At 37.2% G+C, this 27,016-nt stretch overlaps 1 protein-coding gene across 4 annotated transcripts in view; it reads left to right on the forward strand.

The window, feature by feature from the left end:
* PCMTD1 (protein-L-isoaspartate (D-aspartate) O-methyltransferase domain containing 1) overlaps positions 1-27,016 on the forward strand; it is a 42,137-nt gene that overhangs the window by 1,889 nt on the left and 13,232 nt on the right. For 2 of the 4 annotated variants that reach the window (XM_027674023.1, XM_027674032.1), the window contains exons 2-3: positions 16,966-17,394; positions 21,143-21,245. In XM_027674023.1, coding sequence (XP_027529824.1) covers positions 17,088-17,394; positions 21,143-21,245 — 410 coding nt within the window. In that variant the 5' untranslated portion in view covers positions 16,966-17,087. Of the gene's footprint in view, positions 1-129; positions 250-16,965; positions 17,395-21,140; positions 21,246-24,518; positions 24,677-27,016 lie in introns of those variants that run through there. The other 2 variants (XM_027674013.1, XM_027674042.1) reach the window with 2 other exon arrangements.

Below are 27,016 nucleotides of genomic sequence, written 5' to 3' on the forward strand. Positions count from 1 at the left end.
CAAGATTCAAAAAATCTTATGCCTAAAATTAATAAATTACAAGCATGTATTGTAAGAATGTCTTTGTAACGTTAATCCATTATGCTTGCAAATGAATCATAATGTGTGATACATTTTTTTCCCCAACAGGACCATTACCTTACTCTGGGCAGACCATCTCTGAGAGGAGTCAGGCTTGGATAAATGGAGCTGTCTTCTGCAGAACTCCTGCCTGATTTGTGGGGAAAGTTTGAAAAATACTTTGGTTGTGTAGGTGGAAAAATGTGTGAAAGATCTATTGGTGTTTTAGCTGACTTTGGGTGAATAAATATAATGATAGGAATGTAGGAAGTATATGAGTGAGGTCAGAGAGCCACAATGAGGGCTTTGGAGATGGACACTTAGCCAGATGTTCTTTAGAACAGTCAGTGTCCCTCAGAAATGCTAGCAAAAACAATTGGATGTTGTTGGGAGGTCTGCAGTGAGGAGAATGTCATGAAATCACAGAAACAGAAAAAAGTATGTAATACTGAACAGTGCTGGGTGGCCAAATCTCATCACTGTGTGTTGTCCAGGATTAGGTTCCTTCCCTGCATAATCTCTGATCTTCCTTCCAGAATTCTTGTAAAAATATTCCTGCCTCTCTAGTTGGCCTTCTTTCTGGATTTTCTTCATTTAATCTGACTGTGTCATGAGTTGCTTTAGATGTTTGACTAGCCAGTTTCAGTTTTGCAGTGTTTATAAATTTATGAAGTCTCACCATTTTTATAATCACAATCTTGGCGGATTGGTGGTTTTTATTGCTTAGTCTTCTGTTTGCCTGTCAGTGACTGCCTCAAGCTGCAGCATCTCCTTTTGAAGAGGATTCTGCCTAATAGGAGAATAAGAATAGGATCTGACTGCCAGACATGTATTGTGGTTTTCCATGCCTGTGCTGGACCACACCAGAGCAGTCACTTGTCTGTGTTTCTGTAACCTTGAAGTGCTTTTGAGATAGTGTGTATTCTGAAGCTAAAGGTAGGCTTAGGCATGATACTACTGCAGGTGGAAGTCTTAAAAGAGCATGTTGCCTGTGATATTTTTTTTTCTTTAGGCAAATTTAAAAGACATTAGCACAAAGATAAAATTTGAAATTCCTACAGCAAGATACAGTTTGGTGTAGGGTTTTTTTCCCCAAAGATACTCCCAAAACTAGGCAAGATAATTTTTCCATGAAGTGTTCCAGAAAGATTTATGTCAAAGTTTTAAAACTTCCCCAGAACAAATACTTAAAAAGCAATTTTGAAATAGTTAGGCGTATGGGAATGCTCATCCCAGTCTCAGGTGCACGGTGAGAAACACCTGAGAATACAGTCATTGTTTCTCGGTGAGAAATGTCTTTACATGTGTCCTTTTTATTTCCTGCTTTGTTCCCATTTTCAGCAGGAATGTCACAGAGATGTGCTATTCTACCCTGCTGAACTGAAAGTGATGTTCTGTAGCTGATGATTAATTAGCTCTCTGTATAAGAAAAGTGCCTTGAAGTCTACAGCAGTTGGCACTCTTGAATGCAAACATTGTTTAATATTATCTCATTTATTTTACCTACTTAGAATGTAAATTTCTTAAAGCAGAAGTGGGTAGAATATATGTGCAATCATGTTTTGCAAATGAATAATCAGGTATATGACTGCCCTAAGGCACTCCGTGATTCTTCCGGTAGGGTCAGAAGTTGATCTACATGCTTCATCTTCTCCAACCAACAAGCATGGATTTTTTAAGTGGAGAATTCTTTTAAAGTATCTGGTTTGCAGAAGTGTGATCACACTGTTCCACTTCATTATTTGTGGAGTTCTAGGGACTAAAGTGTAGTAGTTATGATGAAATATTATGAGTATAATTATATGAAAGCATCAGGAAATAACTACCGTGCTTCAATTCCTTTGGGACTTATTTGTGTGCACTGGATGTTAATGAGAGCCTTCAGGCCTGCTTCATGCAAGCTCTTAAAGCAGTTGCTGCTGCTATGTTATTTAAGAAATTTGGACTGGACTTCTGGTCCTTAAAGAAAGACTAGAATTTGTAGCAGCTTAGGACGACAAAGATAATTTTTGCAGAACTGAAAGACAGCTGACATTCAGAACAGTGATCTTGATTCTCTGTCCATTTTGTCCTGGTACCTCATGCCAACTTGATGTTTCAGAGTTAGTGTTGCAACTCCAGAGTTGACAGTGATGTTAAATAATCTCGAGGAGCTTGGAATCCTGATGGAATGTATGTGTGTGAATTATTGCTAAATCTATGTCTGATCAGAAACTTATTGGAAATGTTGAAAGGAAGAAGTAAAAGTAAACTGAAAACAAAGATGCATTTAAAAGTGGCAGTTAGTCCAAAGAAACTTATTTCTGGAAGGAAAAAAGGATTGGAAACGGTATCTGGAAACAACTGTAGGGTCTTTATCACTTGTACGTTGTGACTACAATTGGAATGTGACTTACTTCTGAGTGGATTTTATCAGTGCTTTAAATTGAAGCACAAAAATATAAATTGCCCTTTATTGTGAGGAGAAAATACTGGTTTAGAGGTCATCACAGAGCACAGAACAAACAAACAAAAAAGGACAAACCCTTAAACTCCACAGCCCTAAAATAGTTCAGGCGTGACATCAGGAGTCTCTCTGGTTACTCACAGGCTACAGATTCTGGTGTATTCTCACGTGGTGAAGTTCTAGAGTGGGGAAGTGACTATGGAGCAGGATTAAACTGTCTTGTGGCAGAAAAATACTTGGAGCCTGCTGCTTAGAAAATGCATTTAATGAAGGCTAATTTTGGAGTTCTGGCTTTGTTTTGTATAATGTTTAGCAAAGAAAGGATATAAAGATCTTGTTTGTTAGAAGTGCAGAATATTGCATTCTACGAGTTACACACAAGTAGAGATTTAAGATTCTGTGTGTATTGTTAAGGTGACATAAAAGGTGATCTTTGGAATGTCTCTTAAGTAGCGCATTTCACTCAAAGTAGTATTTGCTCAGTGTACAGTTGGAAAACAAATCCTGAATTTGGACTTGCAGTGTTCCTAGGGTGTAAAAGATGACAAGTCGAATTAATATTTAAAAACTTGGTTGAGGAAACAATGTAGAATTTGCCAACAAGACCTTAAAATTAGGTTTAAAAGCTAATAGGCTTAGAGCAAGTGGTTTGATAGCAACATGGGACATTTTGAATCCTGAATGAAAGACTTTTATATGGAGATGCTGTAGGGCGTCTGAGTTGTCAGCATCGAGCTGTTGGATATGAGATGGGATTTACTGAAGGCCTACATTCTTTGAAGTTAAAAAAAATGGCAGACAGGATAAATCTTAAGTAGAGGTAGCTGAGCAGTTAGGGAAGGGAGAGCCTTTGTCTTGGTTGCTGACATACATGCTTTACTGGAGATGCTGTGTATTTGTAGACACAAATGCACAAGGAACACATGGACAACCAGCCAGTTCTGTGGCAGTGTACAGACTGAACAGGCCAATGATGCCTTTTATCTAGTTGGTTTTGCAGTCCCAACTGGTGTGTTCCTTTCTGACTAATATTAAATCACACAACAAGAGCAGCTTTTCTTCCTTATTTGCAGAGAAGCAAAGACAGGATGTGGGCAGAAGAGTTTTTTGTTTTGTTACTTAGTGCTGTTACCATTTCATAGGCCAAGTAGCCTGTAGTCGGTATGAGCACTTAATATAGCACTAGAGGGCTGTGTTGGAGCACCCGAGTCACATCGTAAGTATCAGAAGTTTGGTGTTATTACAAAAACTTTTCTTTGCGTGATTTCTAAATAGATACAGCTTATTAAGGCTGTCAGTAATCATAATTATTTCTTCCTTTTTTAACAGTTGGCTTGTTGAAGCCTTAAGTGAGGGGTGTGTATTTCTAATGGCAAATTAAGCAGTCTTGAAAACTATTTTCAGGAAGAGTAGTGAAAACTTTGTTGTACTGGATAGTGTTCCACCAGGAGGCATCTGTCAATGGGAAGACTTTTTTTTTTCCCAGCTAATGTCCACAAATGTTTTTATAGATGTAGCAGTAGTCAAATCAGAGTTTTTCTAGTATAGTAGTTTAAGATGTAATGAAAGGCGGTATTCAGTAGTATAGTGGACTCAAAATACATGCACTCCTGAATGTAACTGTTGAAAGAATGTGTATTGATATTATCCTTCAAGCAAAACAAATAGAATTTGCTATGAGTTGTGTTCCGGGGTGAAAGGGAATGAAATTTCGAAGAGAACATCTCAGAGATGATACATCTTAATTATTTGTTCATATTTAAAAAGGAAAAAAAAGCTGCTTATCCAGAAAGAGATTCCTGCATCAATGCATGGTTTCCAGAAGTGAAGTGATAGTAATTGGAATTGGTTATAGTAGTGGTCAGGTAGTTAATCATATCCAGCAATTGATATGTCTGTGGCATCTGTGTCCCAAATAAAAGGCTTGGTTCCTATAAATGGTTGTTTTAACATTGAAAGAGGAATTAGGACCGTGTGGTTGGGAGAAAATGAGAAGTGTTTACTATTTTGAGAATTTATTATTTCTATAGCAAGTGTTTTTAGCAGATATTCAGGAATTACTATGTGGTTTTCTTGAAACATATGAAAGAAAAATATAGGAAAGAAAAAGCCAAGTAATACTTCTCAACCCAGTCAGGATGACTATGCTATATAATGGTCTATATATCAAAGTTAAGAGACAGAGATGATTGTAGGGGCCTCTGTCCTCTAATCACTTTCAGCACAATTTTTTTTGCTAGATAGGTATGGCTGAACTCTATGCAAGTTAGTATTGCTGAAAGAATGAACTGCAAAGTTCTCTAAAGGAGGTGCTTAATTTTGACAAATGTTTAATATTTCTGCAGTACTCATAACTTCAAGTAGTCAGGAATGCTGTGACTATTTCTACTGGGACATCAGTTTGCCATCAGTGGATTTTATTTTGATTTGAAAGTTTTTGCATGAGACTCATAAAGTTCTTGTTTACTCTTGTAGTTCATGTTGGATTGTGGTAGATGGAGTTTTGCTGGCTCTTCTGCTGGGGCATGTGACCCTGCTGTCTATTGCAAAACTGTCCCCTTTACCCTTTTCAGAATGAACTGTGGCTTTCTTTCCATTCAGTGTAGTCCAGTTTGTTAAGCTTTGCTGTGTTCTTCTGTCAAGAAACTAAATCTGGCGTTATTGAGGTCAGAAGGTCAGTGAAACTGGAAGGACAGAAAAGTTGAGTTGCTGAGTTTCTTTGACTTCTGCTGTGCTGACAGTTGCAATGTTATAAAATCCCATAGGCCTTAGTCTCTGCTTATTTGCTTCAGTTAATTATGCATTCATTATGACTAAGACTCATTGCTGCCAAGTTTCCTGAGATTCTGTGATGTTTTCTGAAGTAATTCAGTTGTCAGAAAACGTCAGTGTACAATTTGACTTCTCCATTCTGGCATGCTCTGGATAAACTGGAGATGTCTGTGATATAACTGCATCAGGTTATGTGATTGTAGCAGCCTCTTGTGTTATATCTGTAAACTACGCTTTTGTCAGGTGAAAACCATACGCTTTGTGTGACTACAAAAAACCTGATTGTGAGGCTGACGATTAACTTAAGCTGTTCAAGTGCACTGCTGCTATATAAACAGTGATATAAGTTTTTCAACCTCTGTGTCTTGCTGAAATATTTGTATGAATGTCTTGAAATGGTCACTGAAGCTTTCACAAATGCTCCAAATCCCCTCCAGACAACATCTACTGCTGTTTGTACTGTAAGTAAATCATAACTTTGGAGTCAGATTTACAGTAGTACTTGATTCATACCTGGAGACAAAGAAAAACAATAATTCAGAAACATTTTCTAAGTAAGAATGTGCTTATGTATGATGGTTTTGGCTTTTAAGAAGGCCTATAAGGGGTTTTGTTCAAGTATTTCTAGTTTTTAGTTTAGGTGTACATGGCCCCAGGTCCAGTGAGTAGTGAGGCTAAGCACGTATTCTCAGTAGCACACAAACACATATATTCAGCATGTACATACATAAATACATAGTTGGCCACCATACCAACACAGAAGGCAGCACTAATACAAGCACAAACAGCACCAATGGCTTTATCCTGTTGCTCTTTCTGGATGGCCAAGCTGAATGTCTGCAAACACATGTGGGTATCTATTACGATTCTTTTCAGTTACTGGGTTGAGGCACTTGTTCTATCCTGGAATTGAGCCTTTGGTCCATTTATGCCCCGTTGCCTCTTGCACACATGCACGTCCTTAGCCACCAATCCCAAAACCCACAGTTCTCCAGCAGCTCACTTGGACTCCCCCTTGTTCCTTTATCAGCCAACCTCTTCAGTTGCCTCGCTCACTCAATCTGTCCTGTCCCAGGTTCCAAGGCCACTCTGCCAGTTTGCTGGCTAGCCCGGCTTGGTACTCTCTGTGATCACACCCTGACCCGCAGAAGTTCACCCTCGCCTTTCCTGGCACCAGAGACCCACTAGCACCCCTGTGACTTATGGTCTGGCTCCATGTCACACACCTGGGGCACTGAACAGAGATCCAAGAAGAAGAGTTACAAAAAGAAATTAATGGTCAGACAGGACAGGCAGAGCACAGCTGGACACATACAGACCTGTAGACTGCTCACAGCTGGCCTGTCCCTCTTGTTACCATAGCCCTGGCTTTCCCATGCTTGTTTTTCCTGTAGACACTGGGATCCCTCCCTTTTCCCACCCTTGGTTCCTCCCCTAAACGTCCTCTCACAGGACTTCTGCAATCCCCAAGTCCCTTTCCCCCGTACCCCATGGTAACTCTTCTAGCCTTGTAGGAGTCACACCTTTCAATCTGAGAAGTGCCTTGGAGAGGCCTGGTGGTGGTGGGAGTGTGAAGAGAGCCAATGGATCTTCTGTGATAGCCTGGGTTAGGGTATTCGTGTGGGTTTCCCTCAGCCATAGGCATACCTCTCCACTCCTTTGTGTGCAGAACAGTTTTCTGTCGCATAACCCAACAGGGTTAAGTTTGGTATGTGCAGGCAAATAATCTGTTTAATCATTTGCAAGCCCTGTGAAAAATTTAAGGTAGAAGTTGCTGGCTGGTCACAGGTGTAAATTAAAGTGATACTTTTGTGAAAGCAGTAGTTCGAAACATTACCTCAAGTAGGGAGAATGATAGAATTTTTGCATGAAGCTTTGTGGAAAAGGCTTTGATAACAGTATTAATGCTGTATCCTTTTTACATTGTAAACTAAAATGTTGATTTCCCCCCCCCCCCGATGACTAGAGAGGTTTAAAAGATTCTTAAAGTAGACTTAGTTTGTACTTCATTTGTACGTTTTGAAAGTCTTGATAAATCATCACTCTGTTTTATATAAAGTAAGCATTTGACATCTTAATAAATAGAGATTTATGGACAAAGTCATTTTAGGTTGTACTGTTTATGGGTTTATGAAAAATAAGACAGATTATGATATGGATCCTTAAAGTGTAAAGCTTTTGGAGATATGCAGGATTTGGGGATTAAAAAGAAGAAAGGTTCAATTAGATATCCATTGCTTTCTTAGACAAGGTAAAAGTAACTCTTGGTGTGCATGTGTTAGTGAACAAGTTACGTTTGAAAAAAATGGTGAGTCCAGTGTGATGCTTCTGGAAGATGGCATTAGTGAAAGAATTTTGCGTCACGGTTCTGAGGAAGAGAAGCAGGAAACAGGAGTGGACCATACTTATTTTTCCCTCTTGAGAACTACAGGCCTAAGTAATAAAGTAACTTCTCAAAACATATTATTATATTGCACTGGACTATTTTAAGAATCAAGCAAAAAGGATTAGGACTTATTTTTCCTTAAATTGTATTTATTTAGCATCTTGTAAGAGAGGGTATATAATAAATAAAAGCTGAGATTCTCAGGCTTTGAAAGTAAACAACAAAATACAGTATTTAGAATTGTTTGTGCTGTGATTATTGCATACTATTTAGATGTTTTCAGATGTATTTCTAAAGATTAGAAACCCGAAACTTTTAGTTTACTTGGAGCTTGGTAAAGTTGATTGATATTTGTGTTTTTATAATTGGGCCTGTGTTTTTTTTGTAGAGACTGAATTAAATGCATAACTCTATGATGAGGTTTCAAGTGTCAGGAATGCAACTATCTTCTATTTTTACACTTGACCTCATTTCTATTTTCTTTTGCTAAAGGCAACAGGCGTATGTTGTTCTGTTGCTGCTGGAAGTGAGTTATTTAAATAACTTGAAATGTTTATGTGCAAAAAGTTTTTGAACTTTAGCAGTAACTGAAATAGTAAATATTTTGTCATGGGCCACATTTTGCCTACTCAAAGTTACATGAAGTGTGACTTGATCTGCTTAAGAACTATAACTTTTATGGTAAAAGCTTAGGAAAATACGTTTCAGTTCTTGTACAAAACCTGCTTTGTAGTTTATTATGACAGAGGATCCTCCTTCCTCAGTCCCCTATTGTTACTGGTTACTCTCATCAGATGATATTGAAAGTAAAGGAGCATCATTTTCCTGTGGTTTGTTACGTTCTGGTCACCACAAACTAAATTACTAAACATTTTCTTTCAGGAAGAAAAACAAGTTTCATTTTAAAATTGAGTATTTGGCTTGTTCTTGAGAGAGAGATATATATCTATATCTATCTATATATATATCAAGGTGTCTTAGTTGGCAAGTGTTCATAATAATATTAAAATTTGCAGAAAAGTTTGTGTCACTTTTATGCCTTTTTCCACTTTCATACTAAACATGATTAGATATACCAGAACTAATTCTTTTCACACCTTACTCTACAGCTCTTCTAATTCCTAGTGTTTGACAGGTAGGGCTTCTATGAACCTGCTTGAAATGAATATTCTGTTAAATACCCTTCTACAAAGCTGTGTATAGTAGCAATGAATTTTGCAGGCTAGTCACTCTGTAGCTCACTAATTCCTGTGAAATATGTGCATGGACAGCAGTTTCTCATCTGAAAAACAGGTGCATGATACAGAGTTGGTGAATATCAGACACCTGCATGTATTAATCATCATAGATTCATATCTGTCATATGAAGTCCTGACATTTTAGTCTTGCCAGTGAGCAAACTGCTATTACCTGTTACCTCCTCTTTTTGTGGGTCTGTTAGGCCCTCTTGAGGAGCTTCTCATCTTTCCCCTTTCTCCCAGCCAGTCCGTGATAAAGCAGTACTCTTCAGCTGCTTTATACTGGACAGACTAAAAATAGCAGTATCCAGGGAATAGGCAGAGCTGTAGGCACACCTCTCAGGACCTGAGACCTTTTCAAAGTGTACTGTAAGAGGACTGCCAGGTTCTGTCATGGACACTGGTGTCAGAGGAACGATAGGGGATCTCCTGCGTGTTAGACATTGGGTTAAACTGATATCCTTTGCTTATGAGGTCTTTTGGTAGAGCTTTGACAAGTCAATAAGTCATCTTAGGCTCCCCAGAGATGAAGGCATTTTATCCAGTATCTTACAAACAAGCAATAGGAAATATTTTGGACTGGTGTAGGTAGAGAAGCAATATTAATTGTTTTGAAATCTGCAATTGATGGGATACTACAGGGTACACAGAATCTGGGCAAAGCTAGTGTTCATTCAGTCATAAAGGTACACATACAGCCTGTTGAGATGTAATCACCAGTTTGCCTGTAGCTGAACTCTAATGGCAAGCAACGGACTGGCAATTATTATTTTGTTGATATTTTCCCACTGCATGCTGTGAAAAAAACACGTCATGCTGTTCTGACTAGGTACTACTACCGGGAACTGCATAGTTTTACTGCTCAGACCACATCACACACTTCCAATGACTTTGGCTTGTGTCATTGTCAATCAGGTATTCAGACTTCGTTAGATGTTATCATTGCTCTCTGAAACTACTGCAATAATTTAGAAATTTTTTTTAATCTAGTAGACTGTATCACTGAACTGACACACAGCAAATTTTACATCTTTGGTGTGTTTTTTTTTCTGATGGTGCTAGCCAGCAGCATCTTGCTACTTTGAAAAATGATTTTTTGGAGCACTTAAGAGTTTATTTTCTTAACAGCAGTTCTGGTCATCTGCTTCAGATTATGAGAAGAAGCTGGCTCTGGGACTGAAGAACAACTGGTTATTAATGCTGTCTGTCAGTAATGGACAGAGTCTTTATGCCAGACAGACTCATGTCTTCTGCACAGGTGGTAGTGTCACATACTTGAAGTCTCGTGAGACTTTTGCAAAGACAGGTTAATCAGGACATTTCAGAGCTGTTAGTCATCTCATCAGCCTCTCATGCATGGAGGCTTTTTCATTTTAAAAATAATGTTTCTTAACAAAGTATTTATGGTAGATGCTGGCTAAACTAAAATTTACTGTGAAAGTAGATACTGGCAAATCCTTCTAAAAGAACAAAGTGTTTCTCTGCTTGGTCTCAATTTAAAACTTTTTGTAACGTGAGTGACTGCATTTGAAATGTTTGTAGGTATTCGCACTCTCATGTGCATAGGAGGTGTGGGGGGGAAATAAGTTTGTACAGATGACCAGTAGATACTCTTTACTAGCAATTAATGAGTCTGTGTTTGAAGAAGAAACTGCTTCTGAAGCCTCAGAGGCTCAGCTTTGCAAAAATTTTTTGGTTGCCCAGATTTTAAGTAGTAAGGAGAACTAAATCAAAATGTGGGATTAAGCTAAGCATTAGAAGTTCCATCCAGGAAATATATAGGATTGTTTCCTTTGCTTTGTAATAAAAGATAATAAATTTTAAAGTCTTTCTCAACATACCTGAAAAAAAGTGTGGCATATAGAAATGATGTATAGAAAATGTTCCTTTTAGCATTCAGTCCTTGCCATTGCGTGAAGAGGGTAGGTAGAATTTCAGATGAGAAAAACAAATACAGTGCAGGAGAAGGCATAGACCAAGAGAGAAATGTAACCTAGTGCAAAGAAGGAGAAAAAAACCCCACCAACAAAATTCTATGTTGTTTTATTATATTTTACTTCAAGTTCCTGTGAACTGTATCAAATTAAAGAAAAAAGTTCAGTAGATACTTAGCAAAGTTGGTCTAAAATTACTCCCTTGTGTAACTTCCAAGGTTAAAGTCATTTGATCATGCACTGATATGCTTGTCCCTGCTCATGCATTTGTGGAGTTCCAAAAGCTTCAGTGCTCTTTTGAGAGAAATGCCGTACCGTGTGTGCTGTTTGGTGTGTTCAGGTGAGTGGAAGTGGAGGAAGAGTGAGAGCACGCACATACCTGGAATCTTGTATAAACAGCTGTTGAAAACCTAAACAGGAGGATCAGGGCTTAAGCTTACATCAGACTTGACAAACATTTTGTGCTGAAGTAGGTCAATGCAATTCAGGTTAAGTCGGTAGTTGTAGCTGTTTACATTCATTTGACTTAACGCTAATCCTGAGGTCTGTTCTTTGTTCCATTGCTATATTGCAAAGAACTTCAAAGTATGCTTTGTGGAGTGCATTGCATTGGAGAGCTGACTGCAGTTGTTTTTGTACTTGCTTCTGTTTTACTGGAAGTGCTTTTTGAAGCCATCTACTGAACAGTAGTTTAGGAGTGAATGTTAAGTAAGATGAGTCTAGAGTATGGACTTCAAAAATGTGTGGTGTTTTCAAAGGAGTTTTCTTTAATGCACCAATAGCACATTAGTATATCCTGAAAACAACAATTTTTCTTCTTTCATAACTGTTTGGAGTGACAAAACAAATAGCTATGGAAGAGAAGGCAGTTCAAGTAGTAGCTGATTTTCCAAAGTGCTTAGACTATTTGTTGCCTTAAGTATCGGTTTAGCAGCAAGGCTTGGGTATAAAAATAGTAAAAGAAACTCTTTGTAAAGACTTCGATCTGAAATACCTGTGTCCCCCACATTTAATTCTTATTTTTGTAGTCACCTACTATAGTTACTTCCAGCATGCACTTCATATTTTAGTTTTTTCTCCAGTCTTTGCCTGGTGAAGTTAATATTAGAATTTTTCTTTTTTTCCTTTCAGATCATAATCAATCATTCTGGGTTTTTTGATAGGTCCCACTGAAGTCTTAAACTCAGCTCTGCAGTTTGGAGTTGATTTTTTTTTGGTGTGAGGCACTGTTAAAATACATGGGAGGCATAGCAAAGCTAAACTAAAAATGGAGCCCTATGGTTGTAGGAGTTGCCGGATGGGACAAGGACAGGCAAAACAAGATCTTGAGATCATAACAGCTGCAGGAGTGTCATGAATGTCACGAATTGAGTTGGAACCAAAATAAGTAGGTCTAACACTGGATTAGTGGCCTGGGGAACTTTAAATCTCTGCTGATCAGAGCAATGTTGCTGATTTTTGCCATGAGTAAACTTAAACTGTGAAGCGGACTGAAGTGTTTCAGGTACTTATGTGCATTCGTGGTTAATTCCCTTCTATTGCCGGTCACAGAACATTCCTTTCTGGGGAAACTTAACAGCTGTATTGTAATAGTACTGTGCAGCTCAGTGGTTTATAGTTGTCTTTTTCCCCTCACAGGAAAGAGGGAATATTGACCAAGCAATAGTGTATTCCATTATGAGTTGAAAGTAGTGTGTTACACTCATGATTGTGTGGTGTTGCTCCAAGCTGATATCTTAGTGAAAATAGTTCTGAAGAGGAGACTTGAAATATGGCTTATTCCATTTATTATATTTTATCTTGTATTTTTTATCCTTTGAAACAAAATAAGAATCAAGTAAATAGGCTCAAATAACATGTATTTCTAAGGAGTCATCTATTTGGAGTCAGGATGTGTCAGTATTACAAGATACTAAATTTGTAAGATACTTGACACTGTATGGATTTAGCAATGTCAGTGAGGTTTTTTTCTGTCAAATTAACTGGATACCTTGCTAGCATGGTATTTAAACTGTATTTAGGAATGTGTGCAAGTCCTTAGTGACCTAAGGAATTAACTTGAAGTGCAAATGTATTCGTAAAAATTCTGAAACGTGCAAAACTTGTGTCCCTTTGGGAGTTAGCAAAAAACCCCTTAATAAACCTTGCTGCACCTGGTTACTGACTTACCAGATAAGAGATCTGCGTAGCTTATAAGATGGTGAAGAATTAAAATGCACTCAAATTGCCAGCATTTCTTAGCCACATAGCCAAAAAATACCTGTTCAATTAATGTGAAGATATTAAAAAAAAAGAAAAATCAACAGAAGAACCCTCAGAAATTACTTATGATAAGGAATTTCAGTGAAATTTGTTACAGGTTAGGTCAGAAACAGGTCAGAGGTGCAGTTGTGTGGATTGTTACGTAATAGGAAAGTGTGTTGTCATTTCATTTTTATTGTGAATATAAGAAACTTCAAGATAGTGTTCTAACTTCTGAAAATGAATTCATGAGTTGTGTGGAATGAGAAGTGGAGATCGTTTTAAGTGTAGTTGGTTTTAATAAGTGAATGAACTTCTTAATCAAGACTGTATTGAAATTTTAACTCCTAAACTACGATTTCTTTTGGCTTCTGTATTCCACAGATTCCTAAGCCTAAAGGCAATAGCTGCATTTTGTTAACTTAATATACCTTCCTATTTCTTGTGAAATTGCTACACCTCTTGGTGTAATAGGCATCAGAATGTTGCATGTGCTCTTTGTGAACTGCATTTCACTTTTAGTATCGGTGAGATTACCGGATGTTTTTGGTGAGTTTTGCAGCTGTGTAGAAGCTCTTATCATAATATGCTCTGCTGTCTTTATCTTGGTCCTGGGTCATCTGTCACAAGGGAGATTTGAGTAAGTTACTGTTTTTCTTCAGCTGTGCTAAAATGGCTTCTGAAGTATTTTATTTTATTTTATGTGTTTAAAATCTGTCATCTCTGTTAGAAGTAATTTTACTTTCATGAGGCAAAAGCTTTCAAATACAAAAACATTAGAGGAAAGTGAAAAAAAAGTACAAGAGGTCACTTTTCATGAAAAATATCTATTTCCTTAACTTCCTAGGGCATTTTTTTTGTTTTTGAACAAAAAATACTTTCTACTACCTGTAGCTGTAGAGTCCAGAGTAGAGCACCATAGTTGATTAATGAAAGCAAACCAAAAGCAAGATATCTAAAAAGCAAACAATATCGCTGTAATCTGCCTAATGTCACCTCCTTCAGACAGGAGCAGTGTATCCAGAAAAAGATGTAACCTTCAACTGTACTACCAAACAGCCACTGTTCAGCTGTGCAGGCATCCCATTTGTGAGAGAAGGCTTTCTGTTTCTTTTCTCCCCTACTTCCCACAATGTCATGCTGTCTACCACACCTTTTCTGTTCTTGCCTTTGAGATTCTGTGTGATAACCAGAAGGTGAAATGCTCGGAGGGTGTCATCAATAGAAAGTCCTGTGATACTGCAATACCTTGAGCTGAATACAAAATTACCGAATACCTGAAAAAAATCTGTTTCGGCATTGTAATCGTATTGAAAATTAAAAAATATAATTTACAGGAAATAAATGTTGTGTGAAACTAGTGAAGACGCTTGTTGATGGAAATACTAAAGCTTTGCTCTGGAAGAGCAGCATTTTCCCGGCCGCGGGCTGTGTTTGCTGCTGCAGTGCTGATGGCGAGCGAAGTTCTCCATCTGCTGGTGCGAAGTGGTAGATGCACCCCGCAGGAAGAGCTGGAAGCGACATTGCTGTTTCTCAAATGTAACAGTCTTCAGTAAACTCAGTTTTTACCTTTACAGTTTTAGTTAAAATTATTTCCAAACGTATCTCAAGATAATCATGAACTTTGTATTATGAAAGGATGGCAAAAACTATTGCTTTAGTCACTGTAGGTTATTTAACTGAAGAATCCTTTGATTCATTGAACTTTCAGGTGTGATGCAAGTGCAGACAAGCAAGTAGGGTTGGAATATTTTTACAAACTATACTTAGAAAAAACCTCCCTCAGGTTTCGTATCTTCTGTTAAATCGCCCCCTAGTTTTTTCACTAGTAGAAAGGAATGTTCCTGCGCAAGTGAACACGCACATGCCTGCTTATTTTGGTGTGGAACACTAGGGTGTTGAGAAATGTGGCTTTTCTACTTTAATCAAAGGTTTTCCTGCTGGTTGATAATTGCACCTGGTGACTTTTTATCTCTTCTCAGTCCAGAATGTCACTAAAAATTGCTTCAGAGGGAAGCACACAGCTGAGTGGTGAACAATCACGTTTCACCTATGATTTTGCCAGGGCTTTAGCAACCCTGAGCATTCTACCCTCTCCCCAGTAATCTGCCCCCAGTTTCTATACTGGACATGACACCCGATGGTATGCAATATCTCTTTGACCAGTTCGGGTCAGCTGTCCTGGCCATGCTCCCTTCCAGCTTCTTGTGCACCTGCTCAGTGGCAGAGTGTGGCAGATGGAAAAGTCCTTGGCTTAGGGTAAACACTACGGAGCAACGAAGTGTGTTAAACTGAAGTGTGTTATCAACATTATTCTCATACTAAATTCAAAACACTAGCCATGTACCAGCTTTTAGGAACAAAATGAACTTGATCCTAGCTGAAACCAGGACAGGTTCAAACTCCAAAAGTCTTTTTTTGATGTTGCAGTGGCAGGAAAAACCCACCAAATCTAACCATACTTGTAAGTTCCTGGATGTTTCCATTCAGTATTACGGAAAGTTTTGTTAGTTTGGTTTTGATAGACACCTTTCAACGTGTTCTAAGAAGGTTCTTCATTTAAAGTATTTAACCATAAAACCTGTGTTGCAGTTATCCCCATAACATAAATTTAAGAACCAACCTCATTCTGTTAAGTGACCATCGACATTTGGGTCGTGTTTGTGAATTCCTGACATGAATATGCACAGATAGGCATGTGCAAAATAGCGATTTGATGGATTAGGTTGGGGTATTCTCAGATAAAAGAATATATTTGTATTTTCAAAAAAGAAATATGCTTGTTTGAAGTGGAAGGTGGAATCTTTTAAAACATGATACTCAGCAATGCAGCTGAAGAGTCAAGGGTGAGTGTGTCATTGGTTTGGGGTTTGTTTGGGGTTTTTTATTTGTTAACTAAGTTACCTAGAATGTGTAGCAAGATTCACGATTGCCTTTCTCTTCTCTTAGCTGTCTGAGTTGACATTCAGTTACTGTTAACAACTAACTCACTGTGTACTCTATTCATCTGGAAGTGGTGGATTAAACTTCTTTGTTTTCTTTTCTCTTAGTCGTCTGTTGTTATTTTACTGGTAACTCATGCAACATTAAAAATATTAACATCTGGAATTGATGAGTTTAGTAATTAATAATGTAGTAAGTGCAGATAAAATAGAGATCTGAAGGATTTTGAAGTTAATATGCTGTGTAGAATTACATTTACGAGCTGACAAGTTGTTGAAAACTTCTAGGTACTTAAGGAATTTGTATTCCTCTAGTGAATATGGCAGGCATTAGGAGGAGCTCAAATACTTGGAGGGGTTTCCTATTTTGATTCCAGAACAGCAATATGCCATTGTATCTGCTGTAGTATTCTGGTTCAGCTCAAAAGTGAACATCTGAAAAGCATCTCCTGGACGTGACCGCTTACTGGGCTTAGTCTCCCACCATGGGGTGATCTTAGAGTATGTGAACCCAGTTCCTTTCAAAATTAACTACGTTGGTACATGCTCCAGCTGCTGTTCGACATTTAGTTCCAAGGATGGGACTAGAGCTAGCCCAAAGCCAGTTGCTATCCCATCCATTCACCCTTCAAATGTAACATGGGTGGTAGGTTCTTAGCACAGTAGTGTTTTCAGTGTTTAGCAAGCAATGCAGCGTTAGGGTTTATATAATGTAGACAGCCCATGTTGACACATTAAGGCTAAGATATGTTTCTGGCTAAGGTCAGACACACTGGCTTGAGTTAGAATCTGAAGGGCAGAATTTTGATTAAACATTAGCTGTCCTGACTCTTAAAAAGTTCTGCTTCACAAAGTTATCCAGTATTAACTATTTCATCACCCACTAATAGTTGTTGATTTGTTTCTCTTTTGAAACTCAATTTATCTAAACATATCTATTTTTCAGGATTCGTTTGTGATGTGCTTCTGAAAGAAGAACTGAGACTCCATTGCATACACATATACTTTTGGGAAAACTCTCCTCCTAATGTATTTTGCAAACTAATTGAATTACCATAGAAAGTCAGCATGGGAGGAGCTGTGAGTGCTGGAGAAGACAATGATGACTTAATTGATAACTTGAAAGAAGCTCAGTACATTCGCACTGAGAGTGTGGAGCAAGCCTTCAGAGCAATTGATCGTGGTGATTATTATCTGGAAGGATACAGGGACAATGCTTATAAAGACTTGGCCTGGAAGCATGGAAATATACACTTGTCAGCACCTTGCATTTATTCTGAAGTCATGGAAGCACTGAAGCTTCAGCCTGGATTGTCTTTTCTAAATCTGGGTAGTGGAACCGGATACTTGAGTACAATGGTGGGATTAATATTAGGTAACCTGAATGTTTTTATTTTAATATAGTGTGTTTGCATATTTTTGGAAGATTATGCAAGCCCTGTAAAACTTATTTAAAAATGGCAATACTATACTTAAGGCTGACTCTTTGAGACGTGTTGTTAAAATATTATTTGTTATCTATGAGCAGTTCACTGGCACCTGTAGTTCAGTGGTGTTTCATGGGATTTTTTTGGTGGCGGCAATTCTTCCTGCGTTCTGTAGTCTAAAATTCTCATTTGAAAGAAAACAGTCCTGTTGGGGAAAGGTACAGTGGAAAAATTTTTGAAGACCAGAATTTCAGTCTGCATTTGCACTGTGTTTATGCCCTCACTCTAGATTACTGGTTTCATCTTCAGTTTATGGAAAGAAAAATCTAAATTGTAAAGGCTTCTCTTGAAGAAACTTAATTGAAAAATAAATCTGTATCAGTGTGCAAACATTCCTTTTAAAATATATTTATTGAATAATTTTATTAGTGGGAAAATTTAGGGATGTAGACTGATAAGAGCATATGCACCAACAAATAATTTTTTTACAAATTAATTTCATTACATAAAACAACTGCAGTTGTTTTAATACAGAGCGTTCATAGATATAGTTTTTTTGACCATATTACATGCAGTTTTTCTTTGGTTGCAGAAACCTTACTGACAAGTAATATACAGATTTTGTTTATATTTATTTATATGTAGAACAAGAGTTGGTATATACAGTCAAGAGTTGGTTTGTTAATTTTTCAATTAATTGCTTTCTCTCATCAGTTCTTACTTATTAAAGAGCAGAAATTATACCTAATAGTGCATAACAAATGTCATTTGTTGGTATCTCTGGCAGTATCTTTTGTTCCAGTTAATAGTAATAAATTCAACAGGTTCCACTGTTTTGTGGAAACAGGAATTATGTTCATTCACAGGTAAAAATAAAATGTAATAAAAATGTCTACTCTCTTAGAGTGTTGCTTTGCCCTGTTTGCAAGAGTTTCTGTTTGAGAGTAGCTATTTTAAATTAGACTGTAATATTTTAAGCTCAATATTAAACCAATTAGGAAATATTTCTGCATTTTTTTCTCCAAAATGTTTCTTCAGCTTAGTGAGTAATGGTATTAATTTATTTGTCCTGTGGGAAGCTTTGTTATTTCATTATTCTTAACTGCTGGAAAAAAATGTGTATTGCTTATGTATATTGCACTTGTATCTGTGTATTTATCTAACCAGTTTTGAGTGGCTGTTGAATCCTCCTGAGTTTGACCTCTCCTTATCAAGCAGAATTCCTACCTTCAGAATAGTATATGCAGGGTTGAAGAAATTAGGCAGGAAAAGACTTGTCTCTTGCAGAGGGTGAGATTGGCTGACAGTCCCTGAAGAGCACGGTTACCCTGCAGATGTTCCCACAAAGTCAGCTCAGGTGCTGATATTCCCTAGCAGGGCTGAGCAGCCTGAAGCAGCAACTGCTCAGCTACTTACACAGCGAGACTTTCCATGTTTCTGTAGTGCTGTATCCTGTCACCGAAATCTGCTTAGTGTTGCAATGTGTTTTGAGTTCTAGGCTGAGGCATAGAAAGTATAAATGCAATTTATGTGCCTTTATTTTCTTACTCAGCTCCTGATAAAATTAGTTACATGTAATCATTTTACTTCAGTGTTTGTTTTAGGCCAGGGAACAGCTGTTTTAACAAAGAAAAATAAACAGATGTAGTTTCCTTACAAATAAGCCATATATATTTTTAACAGCTCACCTTTTTTCAAACCACTTTCAGTGTACACTGCAGTGAGCAACAGAGAACCATGTAGGTTTTGACAGTAGTTGGGTGTCTTTCCATTGGACAATGTAGTGAGTAGTATTTCTGCCACATTGGTGGTATCAAAATGACTAGGTTAAATTATCGAATAATTTGAAACTGGTAATCACTTCTGAGTATAGCAACATAATAAAAAGACACCCACCTCGCCCAGTCTATACAGAGTAAATTAGCTGCTGCTGATACTGTTAAAATGTAAACGAAGTTCAGACTAGGTAGTGGAATTGCCAGCTCATTATGCTAGAAGAGGCCAGTTGATTTCAGAGAATAATAGAGAAGTTGCTTTCATGATTTTAGAATAGCTGACTCTGCTAAAGTGTACAGCTGTGACTTTCCCAATGGAATAAGAGAGCACGTTTCTCATCTTTCTGTTCAAATTATGGATACTGTGATGTATGATGATGGGGTAGTGTTTGGCATTCATAGATTTAATTTTAAGCTTTTGGAGCAACTGATGTTTGCAGGATTTTTTACTTCTTTGTTTTCAAAATTACGTAGTGGAAGGTACGTACGTGTGAATTTTTGGACAGGTGATGTTGATGCGTCTTTTAAATGATGAGATTGAAGGAATGGCAATTTTTAAGTAAAGAAAACATAAATTGAGCGCTGCTGCATGCTGTAGAACTGTTAGAAACATCATTGTCTATTACAGTACAAGAAAACAATTACCAGCTAGGAAAGGATTTCCTATGCCAGTACTTTTTTAATGTGAACAATAATAAACTAAATTTACATGGAATGTCATCAGGAGGTACCTGTTTTCACAAGTTCTGAGAACATCCCTTGAATGACACCTACCTCTTGCCTGCCATCAGAGAGATCTTAAAAACACTGCCTGTGGTAGCCTAGTGGATTGCTGTTATTTCACCTAGTAGAAAATGTTCTAAACTATTTTAAGAATTGCAGTTCTTGATCACCTTAATGGCATATGCAGTATTTTTCTTGCAGTAAAATGAAACCTCTCTTACTAGCCCTAGGTCTGTTTTGTTAATCCGTGTCCTAGAAAAGACAAATTGAATTGTTTCATTGGAGTAACATCATTGAGCTAAATATTTAGGAAAGATTTAGAATGCAGTAGAGGATATAAATATAAGTTTTGTCTAATCTTATTGATGTTTACTTTCCCTTCTTACCCTTTCCTCTCCCTTTTCCAATTCTGTGCTCCAGTGACTAAAGTCCCTGGGCTATGAGTGCATGTTAAATTTAGAATCCTCACAGCAAATGAGACTGTCTGATTCAGATTCCTTCCTGATGTGGATAATCCTCATAATACTGTCTCGTGATTTCTTCTCATTCCTGAAAAATAGCATTAACTTTTGGCACACAAATTAACTTGGAATTATACTTGGATTTGACCACAGGAAAGCAGTGTTGCGATTGTGATGAGTGACCACAACGTTCTAGGTGGAAATTAATTATTATATGTAAGTAAATCAGAAGCAGACTTCTGATTTTGCAGCCTGCAAAGTAGAAGAGCAGATGTGGCTAAGGGATATAATATCTAATCTCTGAATTGTCAAAAATGAAAATTTTGCCATAAGAAAGCTTAAAAATTTAAATAATAAAATACAGACTAAATTAAAATTTTTAATTGTTGTATTCCAAGTAAGCAACATGTTGAAAAAGAATTTGCACAGACTGACTTAAGTGTAGTCAATGTTTTTTTCATTTTCTGCATGCTTATGAAGAAAACATTCCATGAAATTGTTTTGCCACAGTTCTGTCCCTCTTCTTTTATTGAACCTTTGGCCTTTTACCTTCCTCCTAAGCACTGGTAATGCAGATGCAAAAAATAACTTTGTCTAGCAGTGTTGGTAGACTTATGGTTTATGTGTTTTTAGTGTTTTCACAGATGAAAAGTATAGTGCTGTTCCATGCTGTTTTGTTATGCCTAAAGAAAAAAAAAAAACAAACACAAAAAACACTGTGCTGTTTTTATTTACAGGGCCTTTTGGGATAAATCATGGAATAGAGCTTCATTCGGATGTGGTAGAATATGCCAAGGAAAAATTGGAGAGCTTCATAAAATATAGTGATAGCTTCGATAAGTAAGTATCTAATTTGTCTAGCTCACTTTGCAACAACGTTTTTGTTTTTAAACTCAGTGCGTCATTGCTTATGAGTTTAGAGAGGGGAGAAGAATGGCACCACATGACCAAAATAAAACTTCCAGTTTGTGACTCCTTGAGGTAAGTTGAGGCTTAAGAAAGCACTCTTCAGAAGTATGGTAGTATTTCTGTTGTACAGAACTTAGCAAAGTGGATTTCTGTGTTTCGGCGATGTGTATACGTACACAGGCACACGTATGTACTTGCACATATATGCGTATGTTCTTAGGAGAGTGACGTGATGTCCAGATGTCTTTGCATGTATAGAGTAATTTTTATCCATTAAGTGAGTATTTATTGTATGATTATGCATCATCTCTCTGTGCAGGGTTAATTTTTTCTAATCTACCACTGTTGCTCTGGACATGAATGAGTAAATTTTTCTGTCATCATGTTTACTCCCTGAAGAGATGGACGTAAGAGGATTCATCTATTCTCATAACACTACTCATTTTTACTTCTGGTTATAATTCTGGTTTACAGGGCTTTGAACCTTTATTGCTTCTGCCTACTTAATTTTTTATTGTTTTAAGTTGACCCGTAAGAATCTGGATCTTGGGCACTTCTGCCTCTGTAGAAGGGAGAGCAAGGTTCTGATGAGGGCTGTTCTTTGTTAAGACTTCTTTCCTTGTGGGCAATAAATTCTTCAGCAGTGATTATAAGGTAGCTGCTGGAAATGCAGAAAAGCTTTTGAATTGTAGGAGTAGCCTAAGAATTGCAAGTCCTCCACTTCTTCTCGCTATCGTTTTTCCTGTGTGATGTGCTTTTTAATTGCTGCGCTCTTGGTTGTGTTGGCTGGACTTCAGTCTCCTTTTTTCTCTACCGCAAACTTCAGGAGCTTGAGTCTGACCACTTTATAGTCCTAAGTAACAGAAAAGTATCCATCCCAGTGTTACCTGGTTCTGAAGTCAGTTCTGTAATTCTGATATTGGCTAGATTATTTTAGTACTATGTCACCCCAGTAGAATAAATAAAATTATGTAGGAGAAAATACATATGTTTCATTACTATTGTCTTAATACAAGCATTTATGTTGGCTGAGCGTAATGTATAACAGAAGCCAGAATTTACGTGTCTTAAAAAAATGTGTGTGAAATATGGTCACTTGTGATCATTATGAATGCTGCATTAATGGCTGTATTAAGTTGGATGTACCTGCTAGCTACCTAGCTAGTCAATTCTTGCACATATATACCTGTATTTTTGCATTTCTGTAGGTGTCTGTACTGAGACATACAAAAACTGGTTTTGATTGGAATGTCTTTCTAATCAGGGGATATGTTTATGTAAAGAAATAAAGGGAAATTGAGTGAAGGGGTAACAATAAAGTTTTATTATTTTAAATTTGATTAGGATATTTTTGTAAATGAATAGCAGAACCCTGGTGGGGGTTACACTTTAAAAAATGCAAGAACTGGAGAAAACCAAAATTGCTAAAATTGGTACAGGTGAACGTCAGCGTTGTATATGTATAGCGTTTCAAAGAAATAAGACTCCTCACCAACCTAACAAAAACTATACTTTTGTGAAAGGACTTTGTCATACAAATGTACTTGTTAATAGCTGCGCTGCAGCTGACATGATGATGGTTGGCTGGTTGGATTTTGTGTTTTGGGGTGGGGGGGTTAAGTTCTCTGCATAGCTGAATCTGGCTAACTGTTTTCTTTGTAAATACTCTGTATTTTAATGTGGTTAATGAAGATGGTGTGCTTTTTTTCTGTTACAGGGTTCTTCTGTATTCTTTTTTACTATAAGTATTAACATCATGTCTTGAATTTTAAGCTGACTGTCAAAGTAATGTGTTTGGACTCAGTAAATCTGGTTTTGATTCTTGTTTCAGTATTTTCCAGTATCTTCATTTACAAATGAAAGATACTTACCCAAAGTTGTGGGCTGTGGCATCTGAACTTAACTGCTGCTTTGATCAGCTTAGTATTTGGACAAAATACCAGCCAAGGAAGATATGTGCAAAATGTCTGCTGTTGAATGCTGGTATATCTCTAGGGGGCACCCTTACTGTTTGAAAACAAATTATGTGACACGCTGCTATGAATGAAGGTAATTGAGTGAATGTATGTATGTGTGTGTGAGTGAAAAATACCTTGCACTTGGACAACAGCCTCTAACAAGGCACCTAGGGGACATAATGAGCACGGAGACCATGATCTGTTTTCCTGGTGGTAATGGAGATACAGGGATGAGGAATTCAGTAAAGCTTTGCTTTGCTACTTCCTTGCATTCTCTCTTTAGCCTATAATGTTCTGCAGCCTGGTCTGAATGTTTTAAGCATTCTACTTTTGAAACATAAACCAGGGGTTTAACGTTATGGGTAGGTACTTGGAGAGCTTCATCTTGGATCCTGAATAAACACTTGGGAACTCTGTGGTGTTCCTTTGCGTGGACCAACAGGCCATTGGTTTTACATCTGACTTTTTCGTGGAGCTGGGTCATGATGATTTAGGTGGATTTTCACCTGATAAAGCAAGATGAAATACTGCATTTATGCCATTTTTGTGGGGGAATGATCCAGTGTTGAGTGGTATAATATAACTTTTTCTCTTGATTCCTGGTAAGAATGTTGTTGAACTGTATTAAAAAAGTTACTTTTCTATGATTTGAGTAAAGTGCTTGACCAGAGACTTGAAATGATGTAAACTTACCATATCCAGAAGGATTTGAGACACTCTCTTGACCTAAAGTGAGGGTTGTCTACCTCTGGTAGTTGGTTATATCTCAGTTTTGGCCTCTTGAACTGTTCATCAGAAGAACAGCTTTTCAGATATCTGTTTCAGAAAGGCAAATAATTCCAGAAATCGCTTGTATCTGTATCCATATCCCACCAATCTATAAAAATCATTTTCCTCTAAGTGGAGATGGAGTTGTGTATTCTGAGAGATTAAATGCTGCCTTGATTTACTTGTTGGCATATGTTTGCCAGTAGAATCAAAGGAGAAGTTCCATCTTGAAAGCATCTGAAAGGGTCATGATGGTTGAGGTATCAGGACTTTAGGTACAGACTAAAGCAAATCTTTTGAGTCTGAAGTGCACGTAAGGCCCTCTTTCATTCTTGAAACCTTCAGAGAGTGCATGCCAATTAAGGGGAAAAAAGCATTCCTTAAGAAGGCTCTATATAAAACACGTATGTTCAGGCCCCGCTTCACCTGTTTATTGAAGGGGAATGTGTTGTCTTTTCTGCTCCCATTCAACTTCTAGACCTAGAATATCCAGCTTGGAGAGAGAGCCACAGGGCAAGGCTAGGTTGCCCATCTTCTAGCACCCTATCAAAAACCCAGCCTGGGTAAGCTGGTGAAGTCCCTGCTGTGAGAGAAAATCAGCAACCCTTCTCAGGATCAAAAGAATCCACTTCAATGGTAAGTGACAAGAACCCTAGTACTAATTATGGGATAACTGTTATGGGTGAAACTTCTTTCTGAAGTCCTGTAGTAGGTTGTCTTGGCATTAAAGAATAGTAAGCTTAATCTTCCATCAGAATATTTGTCTTCATTGAAATTTAAGGCTCATGGTAGGACTCTGAAGGCTCACCTTTTTAGTTAAAGTAGATTTGAAAGGCAAAGTATACACACAGAAAAGTAAAGCTTCTTCCTACCGCTCAGCTTCTTCCTACCGCTCAGCTGGCAGTAAAATCTAAGCGGGAAAAGCAAACTGTCTCCAAAACTCACAACTTTCTTGGTTCAAATCATACTGATAACTTAGTTTCAAATAGTGTAAATAATGCTTGTATGTAAATTCTTGTTGAGGTTTAGTCTAACTGGGGCAACACGGACTACAAGAATTGCAATGGGATTCTTTGATGCCAGAGGCTATGTTAAACAAAAAGGAAAGGAAAATAAGGGTTTGGAACATATCCATTTTATATTTAGAGATATTAGAGAAGTGCTGTTTCTAATCCTATACCTTTTAGACCAGAAGCCTCTAAAAATCCCAGTTGCATCTGCTCTTACCTAAGGAGGAACTAAATGTTCTTGCCCTCTCAGAACCACACATAAAATATATTTTCAAAATAAATCCCGTGGCGGACACTGCCTTTCGTTGGAAGTCTCATTGCTACAGGTTTTGATAGTATTTAGGATTATTGGTACGTTAAAACAAGTTATAACAACACTTGATGCGTGGTTCCTATAAAAGCTGTTGCTTCACAAAACCCCACAGTGTAAAATATGAGTATTTCAACCTGTAAAACCATTTTTCTGCTTCAGTAAAAAAAAAAAAGGAAATATTTTCTGGTTTTTGTAAACAGACAAATCGTTTTCCAGGTTTTTATCCATGGATGTATTAGGGCCTTGACAATAAACTGAAGTGACAGAAATTTTTTCATGCTTCCCTGTTCCTGTTAACTTTTCTTAAAATTCTCTGTGGAATTGATAAAAAGTGTTCCTTCAATATTTTTAATTTTTGCCTTCAAAATTTTTAATTTTACCACCGAGGTTTAGGTATGGTGTCTAATGACATTTAAATTTTGTAAACCAGTGTTGAAGGGAAAGTGACATTAATCAAGCATTTTTAGGAACCAGTGTTTGACTTTTTCTTCAGAAATAATTGAATAATGAGTTTTGGTTTACTCAGTGAAACTGATGAGAATATCAGAAATTTTAAACAAGATGGCTGAGAAGAACCAAGACAATTTTATTCAGAGATGGAAATGACAAATACAAGAGAGACCGATTTCTCACTGTCCCTACAGCATTGCCTGGAAACTGAAAAAAATGTTTAAGGCAAAATTATTGAATAAATATTTTAACAACATTACTTTTGGCTATTACTGTAATGATTAAAATTGCTATTGCAATTGGAGGCAAGAGGCTTAAAGTCTATAATGACAGCTTTTCAATTAATACTTTGTTTTAATTTTTGTAGTGTATATGTAAAAGGTATCAACAATAGAAGGTGAAATGTGTGTAGCTTTCCAACAAAACATCCTAGAAATATATAACCATGTGTTAACCATAGATAACATGAACCAAAGACTAATTTAAAGAACTTGAAAAAATATTTAACTGAGATGAACAGTGAAGAAAGAAAAATAGAGAAAATGTAGAAAGAGCTTGCCATCTTGCCCTGCTATTGCCTCACTTCATAGGAAAAGAATTAACACTCTTTAAATTTTTTTTTTATTAGGTGGTGCAGGTTTTAAGTTTCGTAGCTCGTGATTTAATCTTAAATAGACATCACTGAGAGGATATATCATGGAAAGTATTTCTGGGGAAACAAGTGGAAAAACCTTTTTCTGTAATATGTAAGAAGCACCTTTAAATCTGGTTCATGTTAGCACTAAAGCACTCTTGCAGTCAAGTAAAATGAGAGGCTAATGAGCCATAGGAATCTGAAAGTATTTCATGCTGTTACATGTTCTTGTGGCATGTTATATTACACAAAGCCATGTGTAATAACAGACTTTCATATGTTGTTTTCAAAGAAGTTGTTTTAAAACCTGAAAAATTGACTAAATGATCTGAAAACTTCTTCCAGGCTTCTTTCAGTTGAACGTGTTAGTGTTTAAACAGGTTCTAGGAATACCTGGAGTAAGATTACTGATTTATGAAATTACTGTTTGTTATAAGAGAAGCTCTGAGACTGTCTTTTTAATGCAAGTGGACGAAGAAGCCAGACCTTTCTAGATTAAATGGTATAGCTTTTCAGTCTGTGTCTTCGAATAAGCACAGGAAAACTTACTTTGCAACTGCTGTAGCTCT

This window comes from Neopelma chrysocephalum, unplaced genomic scaffold, assembly GCF_003984885.1.
Source record: "Neopelma chrysocephalum unplaced genomic scaffold, ASM398488v2 Primary Assembly neopelma1_22, whole genome shotgun sequence".
Taxonomy (NCBI): domain Eukaryota; kingdom Metazoa; phylum Chordata; class Aves; order Passeriformes; family Pipridae; genus Neopelma; species Neopelma chrysocephalum.